General features: G+C 49.1%; 1 protein-coding gene across 1 annotated transcript in view; it reads left to right on the top strand.

Moving 5' to 3' along the window:
• Positions 1-21,759, top strand: part of RAB6B (RAB6B, member RAS oncogene family) — a 58,163-nt gene that overhangs the window by 17,460 nt on the left and 18,944 nt on the right. The window contains exon 2 of the mRNA XM_047874778.1: positions 10,850-10,908. Within this exon, the coding sequence (XP_047730734.1) occupies positions 10,850-10,908 (59 nt within the window). The remainder of the gene's footprint in view (positions 1-10,849; positions 10,909-21,759) is intronic.

Below are 21,759 nucleotides of genomic sequence, written 5' to 3'. Positions count from 1 at the left end.
GGCTTCCAATCATTTATTTCTATTCTCTTTTTTTCTCTTTGTTTCATTTTAAATATCACTGTGTCTTTAAATTCATTGATCTTTTCTTCTGCAGTTAATCTGGGATTAATCTCTTGTTAATCCCATCCAGTGTATCCAGAAGTTTGATTTATGTCTTTTTAAATGTCTTCCACATCTCTGTTTAACTTTTTGAACATATGAAATGGAGTTATAAAAATTCTTTAATGTCTTTGCTGATTTGTCAAACTGTCAGTTTGGGGCTGATTTTCATTGTTTTTTTTCCTCCTCATTAAGGATCTATTTTTTTGGTTCTTTGCATGTCTAGTTATTTTTTATTGGGTGGTAGACATTTTGAATTTTGCCATGTTGTGTGTTGGATAGTTTTCGTATTCCTTTAAGTATTCTTAAGATTTGTTAGCTGGGACTGAAGTGGTGCTTAGTCTGGTGCTAATTACCACCCACTATGGAGGTGTTCTTTGCATGCCTGGTAATTTTTTTCTTGAATGCTAGATATTGTGAGTTTTGCATGGTATGTGTTGGATAGTTTTTGTATTCCTATAAATATCCTTAAGATTTGTTAACTGGGATTGGAGTGGTGCTCACTAGAGTGGGGCTAATTATTGCCCACTACTGAGGCACAGCCCAGTGTCCCACAAATTATGAGGCTTTCTACTCTGACTGGTAGGAACAGGCACTATCCCCAGGTCTGTGTGGATGCCAAACAGTTTCCTTTAATCCATATGGGTGGCTCTTTCCCTAGTCTTGGTAGTTTCCTTACACACATTTGCTGATGCATCATCAGCTGAATACTGAGAATGTTCTGGAGTTCCCTCTCTCTCTCCCTCTCTCCCTCTCTCTCAGTGTGTGTGTGTGTGTGTGTGTGTGTGTGTGTGTGTGTGTGTGTGTGTGTCTCCCTCCTCTCCAGCACTGTGTCCTGTGAACTCTAGCTGCATTGTTTTCTCTGGACTCTAAGCACTGTCTCCTCAACTCAGGGAGTCCACCTGGCTCCACCCTCCATGTGCTATGGCCCAGATTATCCTCAGAGCAACAATTTGAGTTATGGGGTTCACATACTTTGTTTTGTGTCTCTTAGGGTTTACTGTCCTTTATTGCTTACTATACAGTGTCTTGAAAATCATTGTTTCATATATTTTGTGTGCATTTTAGTTGTTTCAAGTGAGAGTATATATCTGGTCCCTGTTATTCCATCTTGATCATAAGCTTAAGTCCTGGACTTGGTTTTCATTTAATCATTTATTTGTAGGAAACACTGGTCTGGGCCCATGACTATGAACGGTGACTTGGGTAGGGGGTGTTATTGGGGCTGGTTAGCATCTTTGATTTTCATCAGTGATTGTCATCCAGTTGATTATATAAGTATGTAAATTTCTGCCTCATGATTTCTGCCCTCCAGACTCTTTTCAAGAACTTTATGCTCCCCAGCTCTTATAAAAACTCAGTATTGGGGTGCCTGGGTGGCTCAGTTGGTTAAGCATCAGATTCTTGATTTTGGCTCAGGTCATGATCTCACAGTTCATGGAATCGAGCCTCACATTGGTCTCTGCCAATGTGGAGCAGCGTGGAGCCTGCTTGAGATTCTCTCTCTCTGCCCCTCCCTCTCTTGTGTACATGCTTTCTCTCTAAATCAATGAACATTTTTTATTCTTAAAAAAGCTCAGTATTAGCAACTAGTTTGTTTTTTCTCGTGAGTGCTGTGAATCTTACAGTTGGTCATGATTTTGGTTTTGGGTGTTTTTTGTTTTTTGGTTTGTTTTTTGTTGTTGTTGTTGTTTTGTTTGCTTGCTTGTTTTTGCTTTGACTGCCAGGGAGCTCAGATAATTTCTTAGTCTCACTTCCTGGCTGGGGTAAGATATCATAAGATGTATTTCTGTAAACAAACTCTTTACTCCAGCCTTCTCTTTTTAGCTTACTTATTTTTTGCCTTATATCTCTCTCAGAATTCTTAGTTAGAAACAAGAGACATCTGCTCTCACTATCCAGCTGATTTGAGCAAAGCCAACAGTAAATGTATTAGAGCAATGATTGGGAAGTTCAGAGTCTCTGGGAGGGTCAGAGAGCTAGGCCCAGAGCACCAGCCTGAGTCACACCAGGACTGGTCCAGGGGGAGACACGGTTCCTGTGCTGGATATGGGCAAGAGCTCTTGCTCAAACCCACATCAGGGCTACCTCTGTATGCAGACCCAGAGGGGGTACCAGCCCCCCCTAGATTCATGTTGGTCATTTTTGGTGGAGTCTCATGTGAGGGTCCAATGGGAGAGCCTAGGTCATATGTCTATAACATGGCTGTAAGAGAGGCTCCTATACTGGGGTGGGGGATGGCTTTGGACCTCCTCAAACATAGGAGGGGTATTCAAAAAGATTGGGAGGCTATTTAGTATTGCTATTGATACATAGCTATGATATCCTAATATTATTTTAAACACTTATATTTTCAAAAGTAACCAGTAATCCTTTGGGAGGAAAAAAGGTGGGGGTGGTTAACCCCAGCTGTCATAAATGCAGGTACTCCTTGTATGTAACCAGTCACATGCCAGACAGCACAGACTCTCCCTCCATGCCAGCGCACCCTCACTGGCTCCAGGGCCCCTTGCCCCTCCTTACAGAGTAGACAGCCATAGCACAGCCCCATTTTGGGCTCTCAGGACTCCAGGCCACTTGGGGGTGGTTGTGGGGTGGGATGAAATGTTTGAAGGTTGGCAAAGCCCAAGGGCCAGAGGGATTCTGGCCAAGCAGGAAAGGAGCCCGTGTTAGTGCTTTCATCCAGCTGTATTTCAGGCTTGGTTAGCATTTGTCACCAGCTCCAAAGTAGAAGCAGGCCTTCAAAACCATCTAACCCGACCTCATTGGAATAGTGACCTCTTAGTCTACTGAGTGGCAGAGCTGAGATGTATGTTGGTAGGGGAGGGAGGCAGTGGATCACACCCTGTGGCCCCTGACTCAGAGCAGACTTCCCTAAGATCACTGGGTTTGCACAGAGGGGATAGGGATGGGTGGAGGACAGTGGGGAAAGTGAGAGGGTCAGGAACAGGTCAGGTTCCCAACTGGAGCATGAGGAAGGGCTTCAGCCAGACCAGCCCCTAGCACTGTCCTGCCGACCCCTCCTCCCAATTCCTCCTCCCTCCTCTGTCTGTCTTCCCTGGGTCCCTCAGTGAGGCCCAGGTGGCTGAGCATCCTTTGTCAGAGGGAATTAACACACTTAATTAAAGTGTCCAATGAAGAGCTTTGCATATTTCTTAATTACTGTCTGAGTCTTTGGGGGGACGGTTTGAAATGGGATTTTTCACGTTTCCTCATTTAGCCTACAGTGAGCCAGCTGGCCCCTCAGGGCTCCAGTAGGAGCTGGCAAAGCCCTGGTCTGGAGCTGCCTTTGTGAACACAGGGTGCAGGATCGGGTGTGGAGTGGGAAGCCTGGTCCCCAGCCCTCCAGGCTTGTCAACCTTGCAGGAAGGATAGACCAGGCTTTTCTGTTTTGTAAAAATAGCACAGAAGGAAACAAGGATCAGACAGATGCAACTGGTGTCTCACCAGTTCCTCTCATCACCATAGGGCCCAGGAGCTGTGCATCCCATGGTCAGGACAAAATGGGGGACCTTATGGGCAGGGGGATTCAAGGGAATAGTGGAGTCCTCTCCCCAGGCCCCTGCAGAGCAGGGACAGTGGCCTAGATGGCCTTGCCTCCTTCCTAGCTGCAGGGCAAGGACTGCGCCCTTTAGCAGTCAGGCCCTTCCCAGCATTCATACAGCTTTCCCCACTTGTGTTCTGGAAACTCAGCTGACAGAATATCTGAGTCAGCTGGGCCCACCCTAGGAACAGGTTATTATTGGCCTCACCCTTGGGGATGCAGATTTGCCTTTTCAATCCCGAGGACCACTTCTGACAGACAGCTGCAGACAGTCTCTGACCTGGGCCTGGCAGTGAGCCAAGGATGCAGAATCCCTTTCCCTGGCTTGGGGACTGCTGTCCTAAAAACACAGGTATCAAAGAGATGGGTCTGCCAGGGTGGCCTAGAAATGGCAGGGGCTTCTTCCAGGTCTTTCCTGCCTCCCACTCTGGGCCTAGCTCTGTGAACCCAGGGAAGATCAGGCAGAACCCCACTGTCTGCCCAGCAGTGTCCTGTAGCTGGTGTGGGCGGTAAATGTGAATGTGTGGCCTAGAAAAGATTATAGGCCAAGGTTCTGGCTTAATTCTCGAGAAGGCTACCGTGGGGGTGGTTCATGCTCTGCCAGGTCTTTCCAGACCTTCCAAATTCTCCAGCTAATTTCTTTTGCTCTGCCTCATGTTCTGCCCCATTTCTGGCCCTCACGGAATCTCTCCACCACACCCACATCTACCATGGACATGACAGGGAGGAGAGGGGTCCTTCATGGAGGAAGACAGTGTTAGACCAAGAGTCTGGGGGCTTATGGCCCACTCAACTATCATTCAGCCTGGGCACAAGCCAAACCCAGGAGTTCTCATAGGCACTGACCCCAGAGCCCTGGGAGACTTTGGCTTCACGTGGCAGCTCTATGCTCATGTCTCTAGCTCCATCCAGTCCCTCCCCTGGGGACTGTGTTCCCCCTGATGCCTCGTCCCCATCAATCAAGACCCAGCCCAAATAGCCACCTCCTTTAGGAGACCATTGCAGTTCTCCAGCAGAGCGGCCTTGCCTTTTCCTCGGCTCTCAGTAGCCCCTCCCAGGTTACTTCGTACTTTAGGTATCTGCACCTGAATGGCTCCACCACTGGAGCAAAGCTGCTGGGAAAAGCAGGGGTTCATCTGTTTTTCTCGCTGTGAATTCTGTGCCCAGCACGGGCCTGGCATAGAGTAAGCCCCCAGTGGGTGTTTGTTGACTGCATAGAGAGGCCTCTGCAGCTATCTAGAAGCCACCCAAATGTACAAAAAGCTATTTATTTGGATCGGCCACTGAGATGGGGACTGCAGCCCATGGGAGGCTGGCTGGTGGAGTGAGGTCCAGGTGGGTGCTGGTAGCTAATTGTGAAGGGCCAGCATCCAGTCTACACTGCACTGGTGGAATTTCCAGGGTGTATGGGACTGAGCTCATCTAGATAGGCTTGCAAAACTCATGGGCCAGCAATCACACTCAGGTAAGAAAATCACTGTTTAATGATCATGGCAATAATGAAAAATAAGCTTAGATAATCATGGGATTGAAAAATTAGTATTAGTTCTTTTTTAATGGTTTCCTTTCTGAATTTAGTGCCGATATCTGTGCTTTGGCCTGACAGTTTTAAAGACCGCTTTTATGGATGACCTGAATCCAGGTGATTTTACTTACTTGGTGTTTGCTCCTCATCCAGTTTGCTTAGGGTTAAGGAATGGCTCCATCATCTGCTGGTCACAAAGCCAGGTGGCAGGGAGGTATCTGGGGCTCTCCTCTGCATCTGACCAGTCACTAGATCCTGCCACCCCCAGCTCTGTTTCTCTCCAGTGTCACTGCCTCTGTTTTAACTGAGATCTGCTGTCCGTCACTGGACTGCTGCCCCCGGTCTGGCCCCTGTGAGCCGTTCTGCCCAAAGCAGCATAATTTTTCTTCCTAAAGCACAGATCTCTTGCCTTCAAAGAGGTGGGTAGCCTGCCAAGGTGGCCTACTGCCACCTTGGTATAACAAGGTATAACATACCACCCCAAGTGTGGGGTATAACATACTTGGTATAACAAACCACCCCAAGACTTAGTGGCATATGAAATGTGAATGTTTACTTTGCTCAGGAAACTATGGTTTGGGCAGATCCTGGCAGGAAAACTGTGTTTCTGTTTCACTGGGCATCAGTGGCTGGCTCCAAGGGTGAGGGCTGGAGTCATTGGAAGGCTCACTCACCCACAGGTCTGCTGCTGTCAGGTGGGTGTCTGTGTGGTCCTCCCTCATGTGGGCTGCCATGGGTTTCCACACAGCATGGCGTTGGGCCGAAGAGACAGCTTTCAGAGTGTGAGGGAGGGGAAGCGCTCCAGACAGAAGCTGTGCCACCTTTCCTAACCTAGCCTTGAGAGTCACACGGACATTTCTGCCATAGTCACAGGCTCACCTGGCTTCGCCCCTACACAGAGCATCAGTGGTACATGGTAAAAAGAGCATGTGGGATGGGGAATATGTGGTGGGCCATCATGGAAGTTAGGAAGTGCCACACTTGCTCCCCCCACCTGTCTACTTAAGACCCTTCAGGAATGGCCACCACCCTTGGGAGAGAATCCATGCTCCTTGGTGTGTTCCCTGCCCTTCTGGCCTTGCCTGTCTATGCCTTCCCTTCGCTCCCTCCCTCCGTAGCTGGCCCCAGAGATGGATTTTGGTTTAAATCAACCCACTGGCCACATGGAACTTCCTTGAACAGGCAGTGGGTTCTTGAACTTCCCTGAACACTTACCCCTCTCCTCACACACTATTTGGGCTGCATTTTCTCTGTGACAAAGCTCAGATGTAGAGGCTCTGAATGTATCTACCCCATGGCTCCTGGACACACCTCCACTCCCCCTGGTAACCTGGCTTATTGCCTCCAGCCCCTTGTCATGAGCTTTCTGTCTCTGCCTCTGTGCCTTTGTTTCCTCCACCTGGAACACCCACTCTCTCTCACCCTCACCCTTCCACAGCTGAATGAATGCCCTGCCTCCTCCTTGTGGTCTTCCCGACTGCCCAGCCACCTGGGCCCCTCCCTGCCTTTTGTGATCTCCTGCAGTGTCTCATGTACAGTGTTGCACATGAGACATGACTGTGGTGTCAGATCTGGGTCTGTATGCCAGCTCTAGTGCTTGCCAGCTCTATGACCTTGGTGACAATAGCTCACTCGTTGGATTGGAATGAGGATAAAATGAGCGAACCCAAGTTAAGCACCCATTTCTTGTCTGGCACCAAGTAGAAGCCTAGTAATAGGGTTTCCTTCTTTCTAAAGCCTCTGGCAAATGCTCAGTAATGAATTTCCTCACCCTCATTTGGTTGAAAGATTGAAAATGCATCTCCCTGCTTAATCACATGGGACTAAACTACCAGAAGATGTTGCTGAGCCCTGAGCAGAGAGAAGAGCTCAGTAACAATACACCTGCTTATTTAATAGAATCCTGCCAGTGGAGCTGAATCTTTGTCCTCAGAAAAAGCTCTGCTGCTGCAGTGGTGTCCAAGAGCTGCAGTCAGAAGGCATATGGGGCAGTGTGACCTTGAGAACAGAGCTGCGAGGCAAGGGCAGTTCCCAGAGGCCGCAGGGGCCGGTGGAGAGCAGGAGCTGGTCGGATGCCCAGTGCTGCTGCCCCTCTCAGGCCGCCCCCGGCTTTGGCCCAGTGGTAGTGTCCTGTCAGGTGATGGCTGCAGCTGTCTTGCCATCCTTCATGGGAAGACTGAGAGAACAGGATGGCCAAGGAGGTGGGTGGTGCAAGCTGTCCATTCGCAGGTTCCCGTACCTTCCACCCAGGGCAGTTGTGGAGGATCTGAGCCACGTTATCCTGGCACCCGTGGACAGAGTATGAGTGGTCTTGGGGAAGCTCTGAGGCAGGGAAGGGTGGGGGAGCTTCTGCTCTGAGAAATGAGAAAGGCAGACCTAGAGGAATAGTAAGAAATTATTCCCCTTTGCAGCAAATCAGTAATGAACCCCTCATTCAGTCCAGGCCTCAGTTGGGGTGCTGGGCCTAGGTGTTCATGCCCACCCACCCTCACATTCTGATCCCCTCCTTGTCCCCCTTACTTCCCAGTTTCTGACCTTCCAGATTGGGTCAAACACGGCCTCAGTGCAGAAACCGCCCCCCCCCCCCGTCTGGTCCCAAGGAAAAGGGCTTGCTGGGGCCATTTCCAGAGTTCCATGACATCCATAGTGGTGGCAGCAATGACCTGGAAAAATCCTGAGACCCATTGTGACCCCAAGATGCTGAGGAGGGTCAGGGATAGGAGCTCATTCCCTGGTCAGACTACCTCAGCCTGGTCCCACTCGGTCTGACCCTGACAGCAAATGGCTGTCAATTCATTTCCCCTTGTATAAAATGAGGATGATGTGAGCACCTGTTTCAGAGTTGAGGCCCCCCCCAAACCGTGTTAAGGGCTTCGTGCAGTGTTGCCGCAAGCACAGAACTCCTGAAAACTTGAGGTGGGTAGGGGTCTGGTCTCTCTTGTTCACTCACTGTTATCAGGTAAATCTGCACCTGGCACAGCTCCTGGCATGTGCCTGGAATACACTCAGTAGATACAGGAGGCACGTGCTATCATGGTTGTTGTGGGAACACTCAGAAAGACCGGCAGGACCCCACACCTAAACGCTCCTCCTGTACAGCCCCAATAAACAATTTGTTGTCTTGGGGCTTTCCTCCACCTGGAAGTCACCCTGTGAGCCAGTTCTAATCCACTGCCAGTGGCTATTGTCTGGGGATGGGGTGGCTTGGCATTCGAAGTCCTTGCAGGGATTTCTAAGTTCTCAGTCCCTCTGAGGACCTCCTGCGGCAGTAGTTGCTTTTTGCCATTCCACAGCCTCTTCCCTGTGTGCTCAGCTGCCCCGGGGAAACACCCCTTGCAGGGAGAGAACTGTATCTTCCTGCCTTCTCTCCATCCTGCTCTCTGATGCTCGCCCCTCCCCTCCCCCCCAGGTGTGAGATGGGATGTGTCACTACCTAGGGAAGTCACTAGCGAGTGAGCCCTGGATCCCCGTCTTCCAGGGGAGGCAGTAACTTTCCACCGTCTCTTGGAAAAGGAGGATGCTGCATTCTCTTTGTTCTCTTTGATTTCATCTGCCTCTTGCTGGCTCTGTGGTCCCCTTAGTATTTTGCAGCCAGGCCTTTCCATGGGGGAAGCCTCCACTTCTCACCTACATGTGAAAGTTAAGGGGAGATTTAATGCAATTGGAAAGCACTTAACAGATTAATACCTAACAGTTGTCAAGTAAGATTAGAAGAGATTGTGGGTGTGTTACTGCTCACCCCAGAGAGGTTCAGAATAGACATGTGGCTATTCTGATGCCAGCTCGTAAAGGATCTGGCACTACCAGGCAGAGCTGGCATCAGACCCCTGGTTTAAGGGCGTGCTCCCAATGAGACTGCCCCACACTTGAGATGCCACCACGAGTGGACTCCCCAAGGACACCACACTTCTGATCAACAGGTTGCAAATTCGAGGGGCCCTCATGACCCTCCTCAGGTTCCATAATTTACCACAACAACTCACAGAACTCAGGAGTGTGTTCTACTTATAATTATAATTCTGTTACAAAGGATCCAAATCAGAAATGGCCAAATGAAGAGACACAATGGGCAAGGTCAGTCCAGTAGCCATGGTAGTATTTTTTTAATCTGATATTCTGGAAATCGTCTCAATATCTCAGTTGCCTGCTGTCTGCTTCTACTTTTAAGCATTTCCTGTATGCCTGGCTGGCACTTTTATTTAATTCTTACCACTGCCCTTTGAAGTCTTTGAGGTTATTATACCCATTTTAAAATGCAGAACTGAGGTCCAGAGGAATGGTGACCACCTCAACATGACAGGGCCAAACAGCAGCCCAGCTAGGATTGGAATTCAGCTAATCAGTTCTGAGTCAAAGATGGGGCCATCCCAGTTTGCCCCAAACAGTGTGTCAGATGTCCTTCCTGGCTAAAAGATGGTGGCCTTTCCCTTACAAATGTTGGCTGTTTGGAAGGTGGTTGCTCATCTCTTCTGTGGTGTATGACTAAGGCTTCAAAACCAGAGAATGACCCTTCCCAGAGGAGCCAAGTAGGGCTGCCTTGCTCCATCTGGGCAGTGACCAGCCACCCCAGCAGGCCCAGCCTTGTGGACATCCTGTCCAAGAGTCAGGGAGAGGCAAGAGTCAGGGAGAGGGCAACCTTCAGGTGCTGGCTCTTTTGCTTTCCCTATCAGGGTTGCCTGTGTCTAGCAGTCCAGAGCAGGAGGGCCTCTGAGCCAAGCTCAGCTGGGCCGGTCCCCCTCGGAGATTCCCAGGCCCATGGCGGAGACTTGATGGGACAGTGTAGACAAGCACTCCATGCTGGGCCTGACCCAACAGTTGTTCCTTCGTCACCCTTCCTCCCCTCCCAGATAATTAGAAATGCTGCCTGCAATAGGCATTTCTGCCACTGCCAGGCCCCAGGGGACCTGCACAGGGTTAGGTCAGAAGCCAAACCCCACACAGTTTGGGAAATTAGCATTTGTGGAATTCCCAAGAGATGGCCTGGGTTCTCTCAGCCATACTGGTAGGTGGCTCTTGTTTGGGGTTTACTGCCCCTTAGAGGGCATTTGCAAATATGGAAGGCGGTCCCGTCAGCATTTACCTGGTAAGATCCAATGATGCTAAACATTCTGTGAGGAGATAGACTGTCAGGCACACACTACAAAAAAATAGTCCTGCCCTTGAGAGACACTGGGGGATAGCCCATTTACTTCCCCTGCACCCTGGTTCCTTGGAAAGCCACCTCCTTACTAGTCCCAGGCTGAGTGAATAGGGAAAAAAGAGTATGCCTCCCTCCCAGCCTGTGGCCAATGGCAAGGCAGTATTTCCAGGTGACCATGGGCCCATGCAAGAGGAGCATCTTGTCTTATGCACATACTTGCTCTGATTCTTCTATATGCTTCTTGCCTCACTTGCGCTCTTGGGGGTCAGGGAAGACCTGGATGCGGGTGGTGAGAATTCTCCAGACTGGGGAGGCCTCTTGCTTGGTGCTGGCAAGTATTCCCCTATAACCTACCCAGTGTAGACTTGGCCACCTCACCTTAGGGTCCATCTCCGAGGGTCTGGCTCCTGCTTCTGTTTCTGAATTTCATCCTTCCTCTAGGCTTTTTTGTTTCCTTATTTGTTTTTTTCACATGATATGTGTTTGGAGGATTCTAGTTTGCATGCCACAGCTGAACCCCTTTCTTCTTGTTGTTTTGCAGTCGGGAAGACGTCTCTGATCACACGGTTCATGTATGACAGCTTCGACAACACGTACCAGGTGAGGTCCTGCGTTCCCCTGCCTCCCCCACCATGTCTGCAGCCATGACAGCAACCTAGAGACTATGCTGGCCTGTCTCCAGGGCTTGCTAATGCTGGCCAAGAGCAGCATGGTCCTGGGTCCCCTGGGCATCCGTTTTGCCTTGGAGGAGCTTCCTACTTGTGCACAAGCCCCAGCCCAGTAAAGACCCTGAGCCCTTCTGAAAATCCAAACCTTGGTAAAGGAAACATTTTCTAAAAACAGAGAGGACACATTTCAGTCTCTGTTCTCTTGCTCCCGGTGGGCAGGTCTAAATCATTATAGTGTGTGGTTACTTGGAGGGTCATCATGTAGAGGAGGATGGGTAGGCAAGATGTAAAATGAGGGAGATGAAACTGAAAGCAGTAGGATAACTTGTGTCTCAAGCATGGTTATGTTTGCTGGACACTTATGCACATGCACGTGCACACACATGGTTGCTGAGGCAATTCCTTCTTGGAGAGGCTGGTGTGATGGGCTTGTACTGCTGTATGTGGACAAGAGACAGACAGAGTGACCTCTTGGCTCCTGTCTATGGAGGGTGGGCTGAAGTCAACTGGTGGCCTAGAGATGGCCACAGGTGGCCCAAAGACTGAGCTCCTGGGGGGGGTAAGTAACATTTCATTGTCCTGGCATTACTGGTGAGTCAGGAGGTTTGTGCAAATGAAATGAATTTCCCTTGCAACTGTAGCTTTTCACAAAAGGCACCAACTTCAATCATTTCAAATATTTTTTTTAAGGAAAAAAAAAGATACTTTCTTCCTTGACAAAGAGACAAATATTCTTCTAAACCAGTGGGTTCTGTAAGATACTAGTTCCAAGAGATTATTAGCTGGTGTTACTTGAGAAGAAAAGGTAGGGAGGGAAGGTCAGTGCTTGTACAAAGTTAAGGAGCACTGGTAAACAGAATTCAGTCAACTTTTCTACTGCAGGGCTTCTCAGGGCTTTTACTACATCAGTGTATGGTTTTGATTTGCTAACAGGAATATAGTGTACAGGATCTTCCGCACGTATTTGATCACAGAATCCTTTTGTTCCTGAGTCCTCAGAGGACAAGCACTTATAGAACAAACTGGGGAGTGCTATGCTAAGAGGCCCCCCTTCCCTGGATTTACAGAGGATGCAGAGTATAGCTAACTGTGGATTACAGTTCCGTGTCTGCTCTGTAGTCTGTCTTCCTCCCTCAGGACCAATCATCGTCTTTGCCTCAAATACAGCCCCTCTCTCTGCCTCCTCTAATTCCCTGTCTTTTTCTCTCCTGTGTGTGAAATACCAGATAACCAGTGGCCTTGGGAAGAGCTGATTGAAGGGTGAGAAGATGAGGCCCTGGGAGAGGGGCCCTGAGTACTCTGCACAACCCTGGGCATGGGCTATGGAATATCTTGGCCACACTTTGTCTTCGCTGTGTGCTTTCCAGGCCAGGGCTTTGTACTACTGCAGGCTTGCCAGAGACCTCCTCCCCATAAGGGAGTTCTGCCACATTAGTCTTTGTTTGAGATTACAGTTCTAACAGACTTCAGTTCTGAAGTCTGACTTGGTATTCGTGTGTGTGTGTGTGTGTGTGTGTGTGTGTGTGTGTGTGTGATATGAATAATCTCACAGATACTATTTTGATTGATTTTTGAAAAATACTGAGTTATTTATAATGCCTCTTATTGGTGTCCCATTGAAAACAAGGGGACTTTGGGCTGGCTACTGTTCTTGGCAGTAGGTGGCAGCAGATACGGCCCCAGGGCCTGTGCAGTGAAGAGTGATTCTCATGGGCATGGATCATAGGCTCCTGTCCTTTGAGTTTCTTGGAATCTCCTCCTTCGTCTCCAGGGTCCTCTTGTATTGCTTATTGCTAGTCCTGTATCCTGTGGTCCAGCAGGCCTCTCTGCTAGCTGCTCCCCACCTAGGCGATAGTCATGCCTCCACACTTGGGCTCATGGTGTCACCTCTGCTGGAATGACCTTCCCTCTCCTCGTCTCTGCTATGAAAAATTCTTCTGACTCATTGAGACTCAGAGCACATGTTTGCCCTGCAGGTCGGGCCTTCCCTGTGTTCTGTACCACGGCCCCCTCCACCCTAGCACGTTGTCCTCAGGACTCCTTTAGCTCACTGCCTATGTGCTCTGGCTCCTTGGACGGGCTCTGAGTCTGAGGAGCCAGGATCCCTCAGATCCGCCGCTGCATTTGTAGGCCTGCACAAGACCTGGCCATAGCTGGTGTCAAGTACCTACTGGTACCAAATTGGCTTGGAAAGGGCTTGGTTTTCGGACCCCATCGGGCCGAGAGGCCACAGAGGTCAGATGTCTTGGTGAGCAGGGGAGAAAGCCCAAAGGGAAGCAAGACCTTCTTGATGGTGAGCTTTTTTGACTTTGTTATTGCAGGAGATAGAATGTCTTTCCCAGTGCTCTTTAAAATAGTAATTAGGCTGGGAGGCCAGGGATCCAATTCTGTGCATACACAGGCCATTTTAATGAACTCTCTGGAGAAAGAGAGGGGGAAATGGTACTGTTTATTTTGTTTTTCTTAACATGGTGGCAGAGACATTTGGGAAGTAGACAAGATCCTCAAGGGCTCTGGGGAATGTTGGTTGTCCCTGACCACTCCCTGCCAACCCCCCCAAACATCCTCTCCATCCGCCCCCACCATTAGCTGAGACACTCAGTTCCCAGGACAGAATCGTCCCTCCCTCCCATCCTTTTGCCTGCCTCTGGCTCTGTGTCTCATCCCTTCCCTTCCCCCATTCACTCATTCTGACAACAGATGTTTGTCAAGTACCTCATCTGTGTTGGAGGGACAATAGGAGAAAACAGTCTGGCTGCAGAATCTGGCCCTGCCCTCAGCTGGGGCATGGAGGGCAGAGGGGGTTCAATCTCATCCTGGGTGGCAGTGAGCCCTCCCTTGGTCTGGGGCTGAACAAGCCTGAGGCCCTGAGGGGCTCGCATGAGGTCCCTTGAGGACCCTGATGGGCCCCCTGTCTTGGCCGTACATTAGCATCACCTACTGGGGAGATGGCCTGGAGTTTCACAAGCTGGCTCAGGCAGTAGCATTCTTTTAAATCTCTGAGGTGATTGAGATGAACGCCTAGCCGAGGCCAGAGCCAGTGGCCTGTCCCTAGATCTCCCACCACAGCACAAGTTAGGAGACCGCTGACCTACTGGGCTGCTCCCGGGAGAGGACCCCGACCTGCTGGAGCTTACTCAGCTGCTTCAGGAGTGGAGGGCCATTTCTGAAATATTGGGCAGTTTGCCTGTCCTGGGTCACTCCCAGGATCCCATGGAGCCCCTGGGGGAAGGAACAGAACAGCTGTGTCCACTGTGCCAGCACAGGCCACGGGGTTGCCCCGAGGAACCCTTACCCCCTCAGTGACCAGACCAGATGGCACTGTCATTCCTGGCCACTCTGCCCTGAGGCTTTCGTCTCCCCTCTGGGCTCTGAATTCATTTCCTGGGGCTGCCATAGCAAATTATCACAAACGAGCAGTTTTAAACAACAGAATTTATTCTCTCACAATTCTGAAGGCCAGAAGTCTAGGATCCAGATGTGGCAGAGCCATGCTCCCTCTAAGGGCTCTGGGAGAAAATCCTTCCTTACATCCCCTGGCTCCTGGTGGTGGCAGGGCTCCTCGCCTCCTCGTCCCTTCACCTCCTCACCCTGGGGCTGCACCTCCTCATCCTCTCACCTCCTCACCGTGGGGCTGCATAGCCCCAGTCTCTGCCTTCATCTTCATGTGGCCTTCTCCTCTTGGGGTCTCTGTGTGTCCTCTCCTCTTCTTGTAGGGACCCCAGTCATTAGACTTAGGGACCTACCCTAAATGCAGGATGAGTTTTCATCTTGCAAAGACCCTATTTCCAAATAAGGTCACATTCTGAAGTTCCAGGTGGATATGAATTTGGTCGGGGGCGGGGGCATTCTTCAACCCACTACGGCACCTCCCACTCTGATCCCATTGGGGACCAGTCCTTCTGGCCTTGGGCCTCAGAACCATCAGACGAGGTAGTGATCAGTGGGCACCAAAGGCTTCCTGGAGGACAGGGCGGGAGGATTTAACTGTAGCTGCACTGGAGGGAGGGATGGTGACACAGAGGAAGGATGATGTCTGTGGAAGTCCAGAGTGTAACATCCAGCACTGCATGTGTGTGGTGGGGGGGGTCTGCTTGTTGCAGTGGAGGGTAAGCGTGGGGCCTTTGGATGGATTATTGGCAGGCTGCATTTTGATGTTCATGGGTCTTTCCCCTTTTGCCTTCCTGGGTACTCTGCTCCTTCCTTCATTATATATATGTATGTATGTGTGTATGTATGTAATGTGTATATATATGAAATTATATTTTGCAAGTGTTGTACATAATCCAGACTAGATTCATTATTATATATTTATTATTATTATGTTCGTTTTTCTCTTGATTTTAAAAGACATTAAAATTTAAAAGTTAGAAAATATTTTCATGGCCCCCTGAAAGTACCACAGGCTCCAGGCTCTGAGCCTGCCATACCCTGTGGATAAGTGGGCCCAGAGGGTTGGCACTGGAAGGCCCTGGATGCTCAGAGGGGCTTGGTCTCGTGGGGCAGGAAACACAGGGCTGTTGAGGGTTCCTTCTGTGGGTACTGATGGGATCAAAGGCATCCGTTTGTAGGAGACACAGGTGGAGCACTGCGTTGGGGCAGGGGTGACGGCTGTAGGCGGGGTGCACACAGACCTGGATGCAGCTGTGTGTGGAAGGGCAGGGCAGGGGAGGGAGGAGCGTCACTGAGCATTTATGCAGGGCTGTGTGGGAGGTGAGTGAAGGGCCTGGGCCTAGGACAGAGACACCATAGGGCAGTGGAAAGGATGAGTGAACAGAGTGGATCTGTGGGGTACAGAGGAGGGAGAGGCCTGAGTGGGCCCTGGCTTTCTGTCCAGACACCCTGGAAGACTATCAGTGTCATCAACACACACACAAAATGAAGAGTCAAGTGGGAAGTAATGATGGAACAGCCAAGTGAAGGTGTTTGAAACTGTTACATGAGGTAGCCCCTCGACTGGTTGCACAAAATCTGGATTCCTGAAGCTCTAAGAACTAATGAGTCTTCTGGGTTGGAGTGTGGGAAGGAGGTGGAGGACCAGAAGGAGGGGCCCTTTTCCATAGAATCTAAGATGCCACATGTCTCCGTATGGCAGCCGGGGGAGACAGGGATAGGCTCTTCTGCCCCTGGTAGAGGGGGTCAGAGTGAGGTCACACACCAAGGAGAAAGGATTCGGCATGTTCCGTTCTATCTCAGCTCTCTTTCTCTTTCAAAATGATGCTACATGCAGAGGAGGCCTGGGTTCAAATCCCAGGCCTGTCACTTAGATTATAGACCCTGGACCAGCATCCCAGTTGCATTTTCTTTTAACCTGGAAATTATTTGGGTAGGACTTAACCCCTATATCACCTAGACCAGTTGCCTCAAATTTTAGCAGTAAGAATGAGGTTAATTTGTATTTAGACCATAGCTCACCTTGGTCTTAAAGTCTAGATGATGGAAAATCATTGGCCAAAAATACTGTTGACATAGATGTGCATTAGGATATACTATAGAGAGAAGCAGAACAGGATAAAACCTGGAAGACAACAACCTGCCACTAGCTCGGTTGATAGTGATGGAATGGAGCTAACAAGAGTGTGCTACCAAAGCGTCCGGCTGGAAACTGTGGGCCTCCCAACCACCCCTGCGTTTGCACCTGGGCAGTGCTAGCCAGCTCCGCCAGATGACTCTGTGCTTCTAGCAGAAGACTGAACTTTAGTCCTCATGTAACTCTAGCAACACGATGATTTTATTACATTAATAGTGTGGAGTTCAATCTTTGCAGACATCAAGCTCTGTGGCCAACCTGTGAGGTGACGGTCTTCCGTAGTAAAATCCCCCTGAATGCCAGGTAGCTTGGCGAGACGCCCCTGCCCTCAGAGACGCACTGGGGCACCAGCATTCGTCCAAGTGCTTCCTCTGGAAATTATCTGGTTCTGGACTGAGGGCAGACTTGCCCTTGTGCTAACATCTTTTCATTCCCTCCCTCCTCTCCTCTGCCCTCTTCTCCCTCTCCTTTGTGAAGCATGTACGAATTAGCAGTGTGGTCACCTTCTGGTACAGAAGGCTGACAAGTGGTGGCTTCAGAAGAAGGGTTGAGGTTTTCCAGGTGCAAGCAGTCATGGTGGGACTTCAGGTGGCACAGCTGCACAGTGATGCTGTCAGCTCCCGGGCTCTTGCTATCGCTCTGTTCCTCCTTCTGGTGTGTGGGTTCTTATCTGCAGGCAGGCTGGCTGTTGCTGCTCCAGACATCACTTCTGCATTCAAGGCAGAAAAAGAAAGCAAGAGCTTCCCTAGAATCCCCTCCCCTCCCCTCCAGCAGACTGTGGCTAGAATTGGGTCACCCGATGATCACCCTTAGCCTCTGGAGAGGCTGGGAAAGCAGAATTTCACTTTTACAGTTTTCAGGCAAACAAGGGAGTAAGAGGTGGTCAGTGGGTAGTGGGTGAGTCCATCAGCAGCATCTGCTATGTTTCATAAGTTTAAAGGGACTCATGATGTGGTTCTCTGTCCCCAGATGTCCGTAGTCTGTCCTGTTCACTTTGTAGGATGCCCCTCAATGGCTCTTAGACACCCTCAAAAGTCCACCACTTGGGGCATCTTTCACCCTGTTAAGAAGAGGCCTTTCGTACTTGGATCCTTTCAAGGCCCTTCAGGAAGCCTCCCAGGGAGCATCAGGCCACATATCTATGGGCCTCTGCATGGCTTTTGAAGGGATTGACTGATTTTGATGAAATTTAACCCCTTATTTAAAGTTGCAAGGTACATACTGTTTGCTTGATGTTCCAGACCACAGGAGATAAGAAAGCAATGGATATTTATTTATTTATTTATTTATTTATTTATTTTTAACATTTATTTATTTTTGAGACAGAGAGAGACAGAGCATGAATGGGGGAGGGTCAGAGAAAGAGGGAGACACAGAATCTGAAACAGGCTCCAGGCTCTGAGCTGTCAGCACAGAGCCTGACGCGGGGCTCGAACTCACGGACCATGAGATCGTGACCTGAGCTGAAGTCGGATGCTTAACCGACTGAGCCACCCAGGCGCCCCTGGATAGATATTTAAACTGGGTGGTGGCAAGCCCAAGCCACTCTCCACTGGGAGGGAAGTGGCCACCAGGACTGTGTAGACTTTGAGGCTGAAGTACTAAAAGCACCCAGGTACCTGCACTGTGGCCTCCCGAGTCAGCATCCCCTCCCCCAGAGCTCATTGCCAAGCTGCTGGCAGGGACAGACCCTGCCCAGCATGTTTTCCAGAGGCTACCGCCTCCTTCCCCCACAGCGCCCACTTGCCAGCCTGAATCCTTAAGTTTTGCCAACCTCATTTGCATGCTAATTTGCATGAGTCTACCCTCTACTCTCATCTGATGGTTGGTGCAGAGCACCACAAACAGCAGCTTCATTGTCAAGGGCTTGTCATGCCCAGCTGCTTTCTGCCACTTATGGATGCTTCCCCAGCCATGGGCCGAGGCCTGGCCAAGGCTAGTAAAAGGCACACATACACTCCTTTTCGTGATTTCTCTTCCCGAGAAGAGTCTTGAGTCAATTTATGCAAATCACCATGCAAATTTCCACTGCAGACTTTATTACTGTGTCTTGTCAGAATGTGGATGGATGCAAAATTATATTTCATAATAAATGCACATAGCAAAAAAAATTTCAACAAGTGCCTCAGGAAACATCTTCTTTGGGGATCCAATGGGCCAATGGCTCTTTTGTGCAGAGGGAGGCGTGTAATGTACTGTCAGTCTGTGCTTTGTGTCTGAGCCCCTGTTGACACTGTGTAATACCACCTTCCAAAGAAGATGAATGTGGATGTGGCTGGGAAGTCTGTGTTTGTTAAGATTCCTCAGAGTTTTCATAAAATGAAATGCCTGCCATTTTTCATAAGCAGTGCTGTTTGTAAGCACATTATTAAAGGAATAAATAGCAGAGTGTAGAGTGCAGCCTGGCCTCCTGGGAGGGGCATCAGGCAGTACAGGAGGCTTGTGCAGCACAACTTAGGAGCAGGGCGGGTATCATGGGGATCATGGACTGGCTGGAGGGCCCCCAAGGTCAAGTCTGCCGCTCATGTGTCTTGATATCCTCTTTACATTCCTATGATGTAGTTACAGGCAAGAATAAATTTACTTGTAAAAGGAAATGAAGTACAAGAGAATGAGTACTTTGACTCAGACTTCATGACAAACTAGAAGAGGGATGTGGTCTCCTTTAGAACCCAGTTAACCTTTCCTGAAGCCCTGGGAACACTAGTTTATTAATAAGGGAAGTTAACAGGGATTATAAACACAAAGTTTCCTAGAGCAAGGAAGCTTGGGAACATTGGGTTCCATGAAATTATTCATGTTTCTTTAGTGCAGGACTTCTCAGAGCCTTTACTGTGCCAGTATGTTTTCTGGCTCTCCACTAGGAGCTAGAACATGCAGCCTTTTTCAGAAACACTTGATTATAGTTTACCTTTATCCTGTAGATTGCTTCATGGGGATGTATTTCACATAACCAGTCTGAGAAACATGTTGGAGGGTCTTCTATGGGGTGGGTTTCTACAGTTTCTCTTGAAAATCCCCCAGTCAGTTGGTCAGTCCTCATTTTTGTTTATACAGGGTACCTTCATGTGGTCTAACTCCTGTGATCTGCAGTCTTTGAAGGAAGCTATGATTATCCCCATTTCAGAGAGGAGAAGCTCCCTATCCATTGTTCTTTGGAACCCATCAGAGTACTCAGACCTTGCCAAAGCACTGGCAGAGGTCACTGAAAACAACACGTGACCATCCAGGTCCATTTGATGATGGTAGGGCACTTTGCTAGTGGTATGCCAAATCTTCTGGGACTGACCATGGTCAGCACCGGGAGACATTGAAGGAAGCCTACGTTTGCTGGCAGAAACCTGCCCTTCCCTCCTGGTCACCTCAGCCTCTTAGCCTTCTGGCATGGCCAGAGCTATGTGCATATCATGGATTTGGGCTTTATCTCCCTACCCCACACTCACCCACACAAGCATAGTATACCCACTCCTACCCACATACACATACTTGTACGTGCAAATGAATACGTAGCTGCATCACGTGTGTATGTCTTCACTTGTCCATGGGTCCACCCCACACAGTCATACACATGTTCCCATCAACACACACACACACACACACACACACACACACACACACACACACGCACCTTTGTGACACGTGCTGGCCTTCAAGAGGGAGAGTGGCTTGTGGCAGGTACCAGGGAGTCCCTGAGGTTTCTGGGGCCTTTTGTGGGAGGGGGTGTCCTGCCTGGGTGGCTAGTTGTTCTTTTTGCTTGGTGTCCCCATATTATCCTGTCAGATAATTTCTGTTGATGTGTTTTCAGATTTGCTGTTTCATCTTTTGTTAAGCCCGTCAGTGATTTAAAAATTTCCGTTCTAAGTTTGCTTCTTCTTTCTAGTTTCTCTTTCTCTGCTGAGATTTTTTAAATCTGTGCCTTCATTATGAGCATATTTTTCTTTATATATTTGAGCATTATGCTATATTATATCATATCATATATCATATCATATCATATATCATATATTAAACCGCTTGCTACTTTCAGTGTCTGGGTCACCTCAAGGTTGGTCTCCCTTTTTTTTTTTTTCTTGAGTATGGCTTTTACTTCATATGCTGAGCGATTTAAGGTTTATCCCACACATTGTGATTAAGACTGTGAATTCTCTTTGTCCCTTTGGAAGAGTATTGGTTGGATCCAGATTCTCTGTTCTGTTCCCTGTGGTCGGCAGCAAATTAAAGTTCTTTTCAGGTTCGTTGGTTTGGTTTGCTTTGGTTTTCAGTTTTAGGTAGACTGCTTGGCAGAAACCTGCCCTTCCTTCCTGGTCACCTGCTTGGGTTGGTCAGAGATTTGGGAAGCTTTAATTTGTAGAATTTGGGGTGCCCTTCCTGTAGCTATCTCACGTTTAGGATTTTTCACACTTTCTGGCTATTGAGGTAGCTTTGGGATCTGACTTATTTCTCAGACAGGAAGACTGTGGGTTTCTTGCCAAATTTTAGCCACCCCTGATCTCCAGCCAGGGCTGCCCTCAGTCATAAAAACGGGGACCTCACTCAGGGCTGTTCCATTTTTTAAAAGTTGACATCCCTCCAGTTTCTGCCTGCTTTTGGTTACTTTCCAGTGCTTTCAGATAGTTGTTTTATTTTGTTAAGAGTTCATAATAGTAATCTGCAAGAGGTTGGTCTGATAGGGACTCTGCTGTTAAGGAAATCAGAACTGGGGCACCTGGGTGACTTAGTCAGTTGAGCATCCAACAGTTTATTTCAGCTCAGGTCATGATTCCAGGGTCATGGGATCGAGCCCCGTGTGGAGCTCTGTGCTGAGTGTGGAACCTGCTTAAGATTCTTTCTCTCTCTCTTCCTCTGTTCCTTTCCCACACAAGCATTCTCCCTCTTTCTCTCTCTAAAATGAAAAAAAAAAAAAAAAAAAAGGAAATCCAAACTCTCCCATTCCCTCCATCTGGGCTTTTTTCCTCACACTTCCCATCCTCCACTACACCCCCATTTCCACCTGCTGGGAAGTTAGTAATCATTGGAGGGCTTGCAAGAAATCAATTAGAAACAGGGTTCCCCTCCTCTTAGAGTCCTTCTCACTATTCTTGTCTTTTGCATCCATCAAAAACCATACTTCTGTATGATAATCTTAGCTCCTCTACAAGGTTGGAAGTTTAGGGCTGAATCTGAAACTCTGACTAGGCATTAACCATGTGGAAGAGCATTCCAGGGGAGGGACCAGCTCCTCATGGGCAGGGACAAGGGCTTGTTCTGCTCAGT

Source organism: Prionailurus viverrinus, chromosome C2, assembly GCF_022837055.1.
Source record: "Prionailurus viverrinus isolate Anna chromosome C2, UM_Priviv_1.0, whole genome shotgun sequence".
NCBI lineage: Eukaryota > Metazoa > Chordata > Mammalia > Carnivora > Felidae > Prionailurus > Prionailurus viverrinus.
The sequence above is the reverse complement of the archived record's forward strand: the minus strand, read 5'-3'. Positions and strand labels throughout refer to the sequence as shown.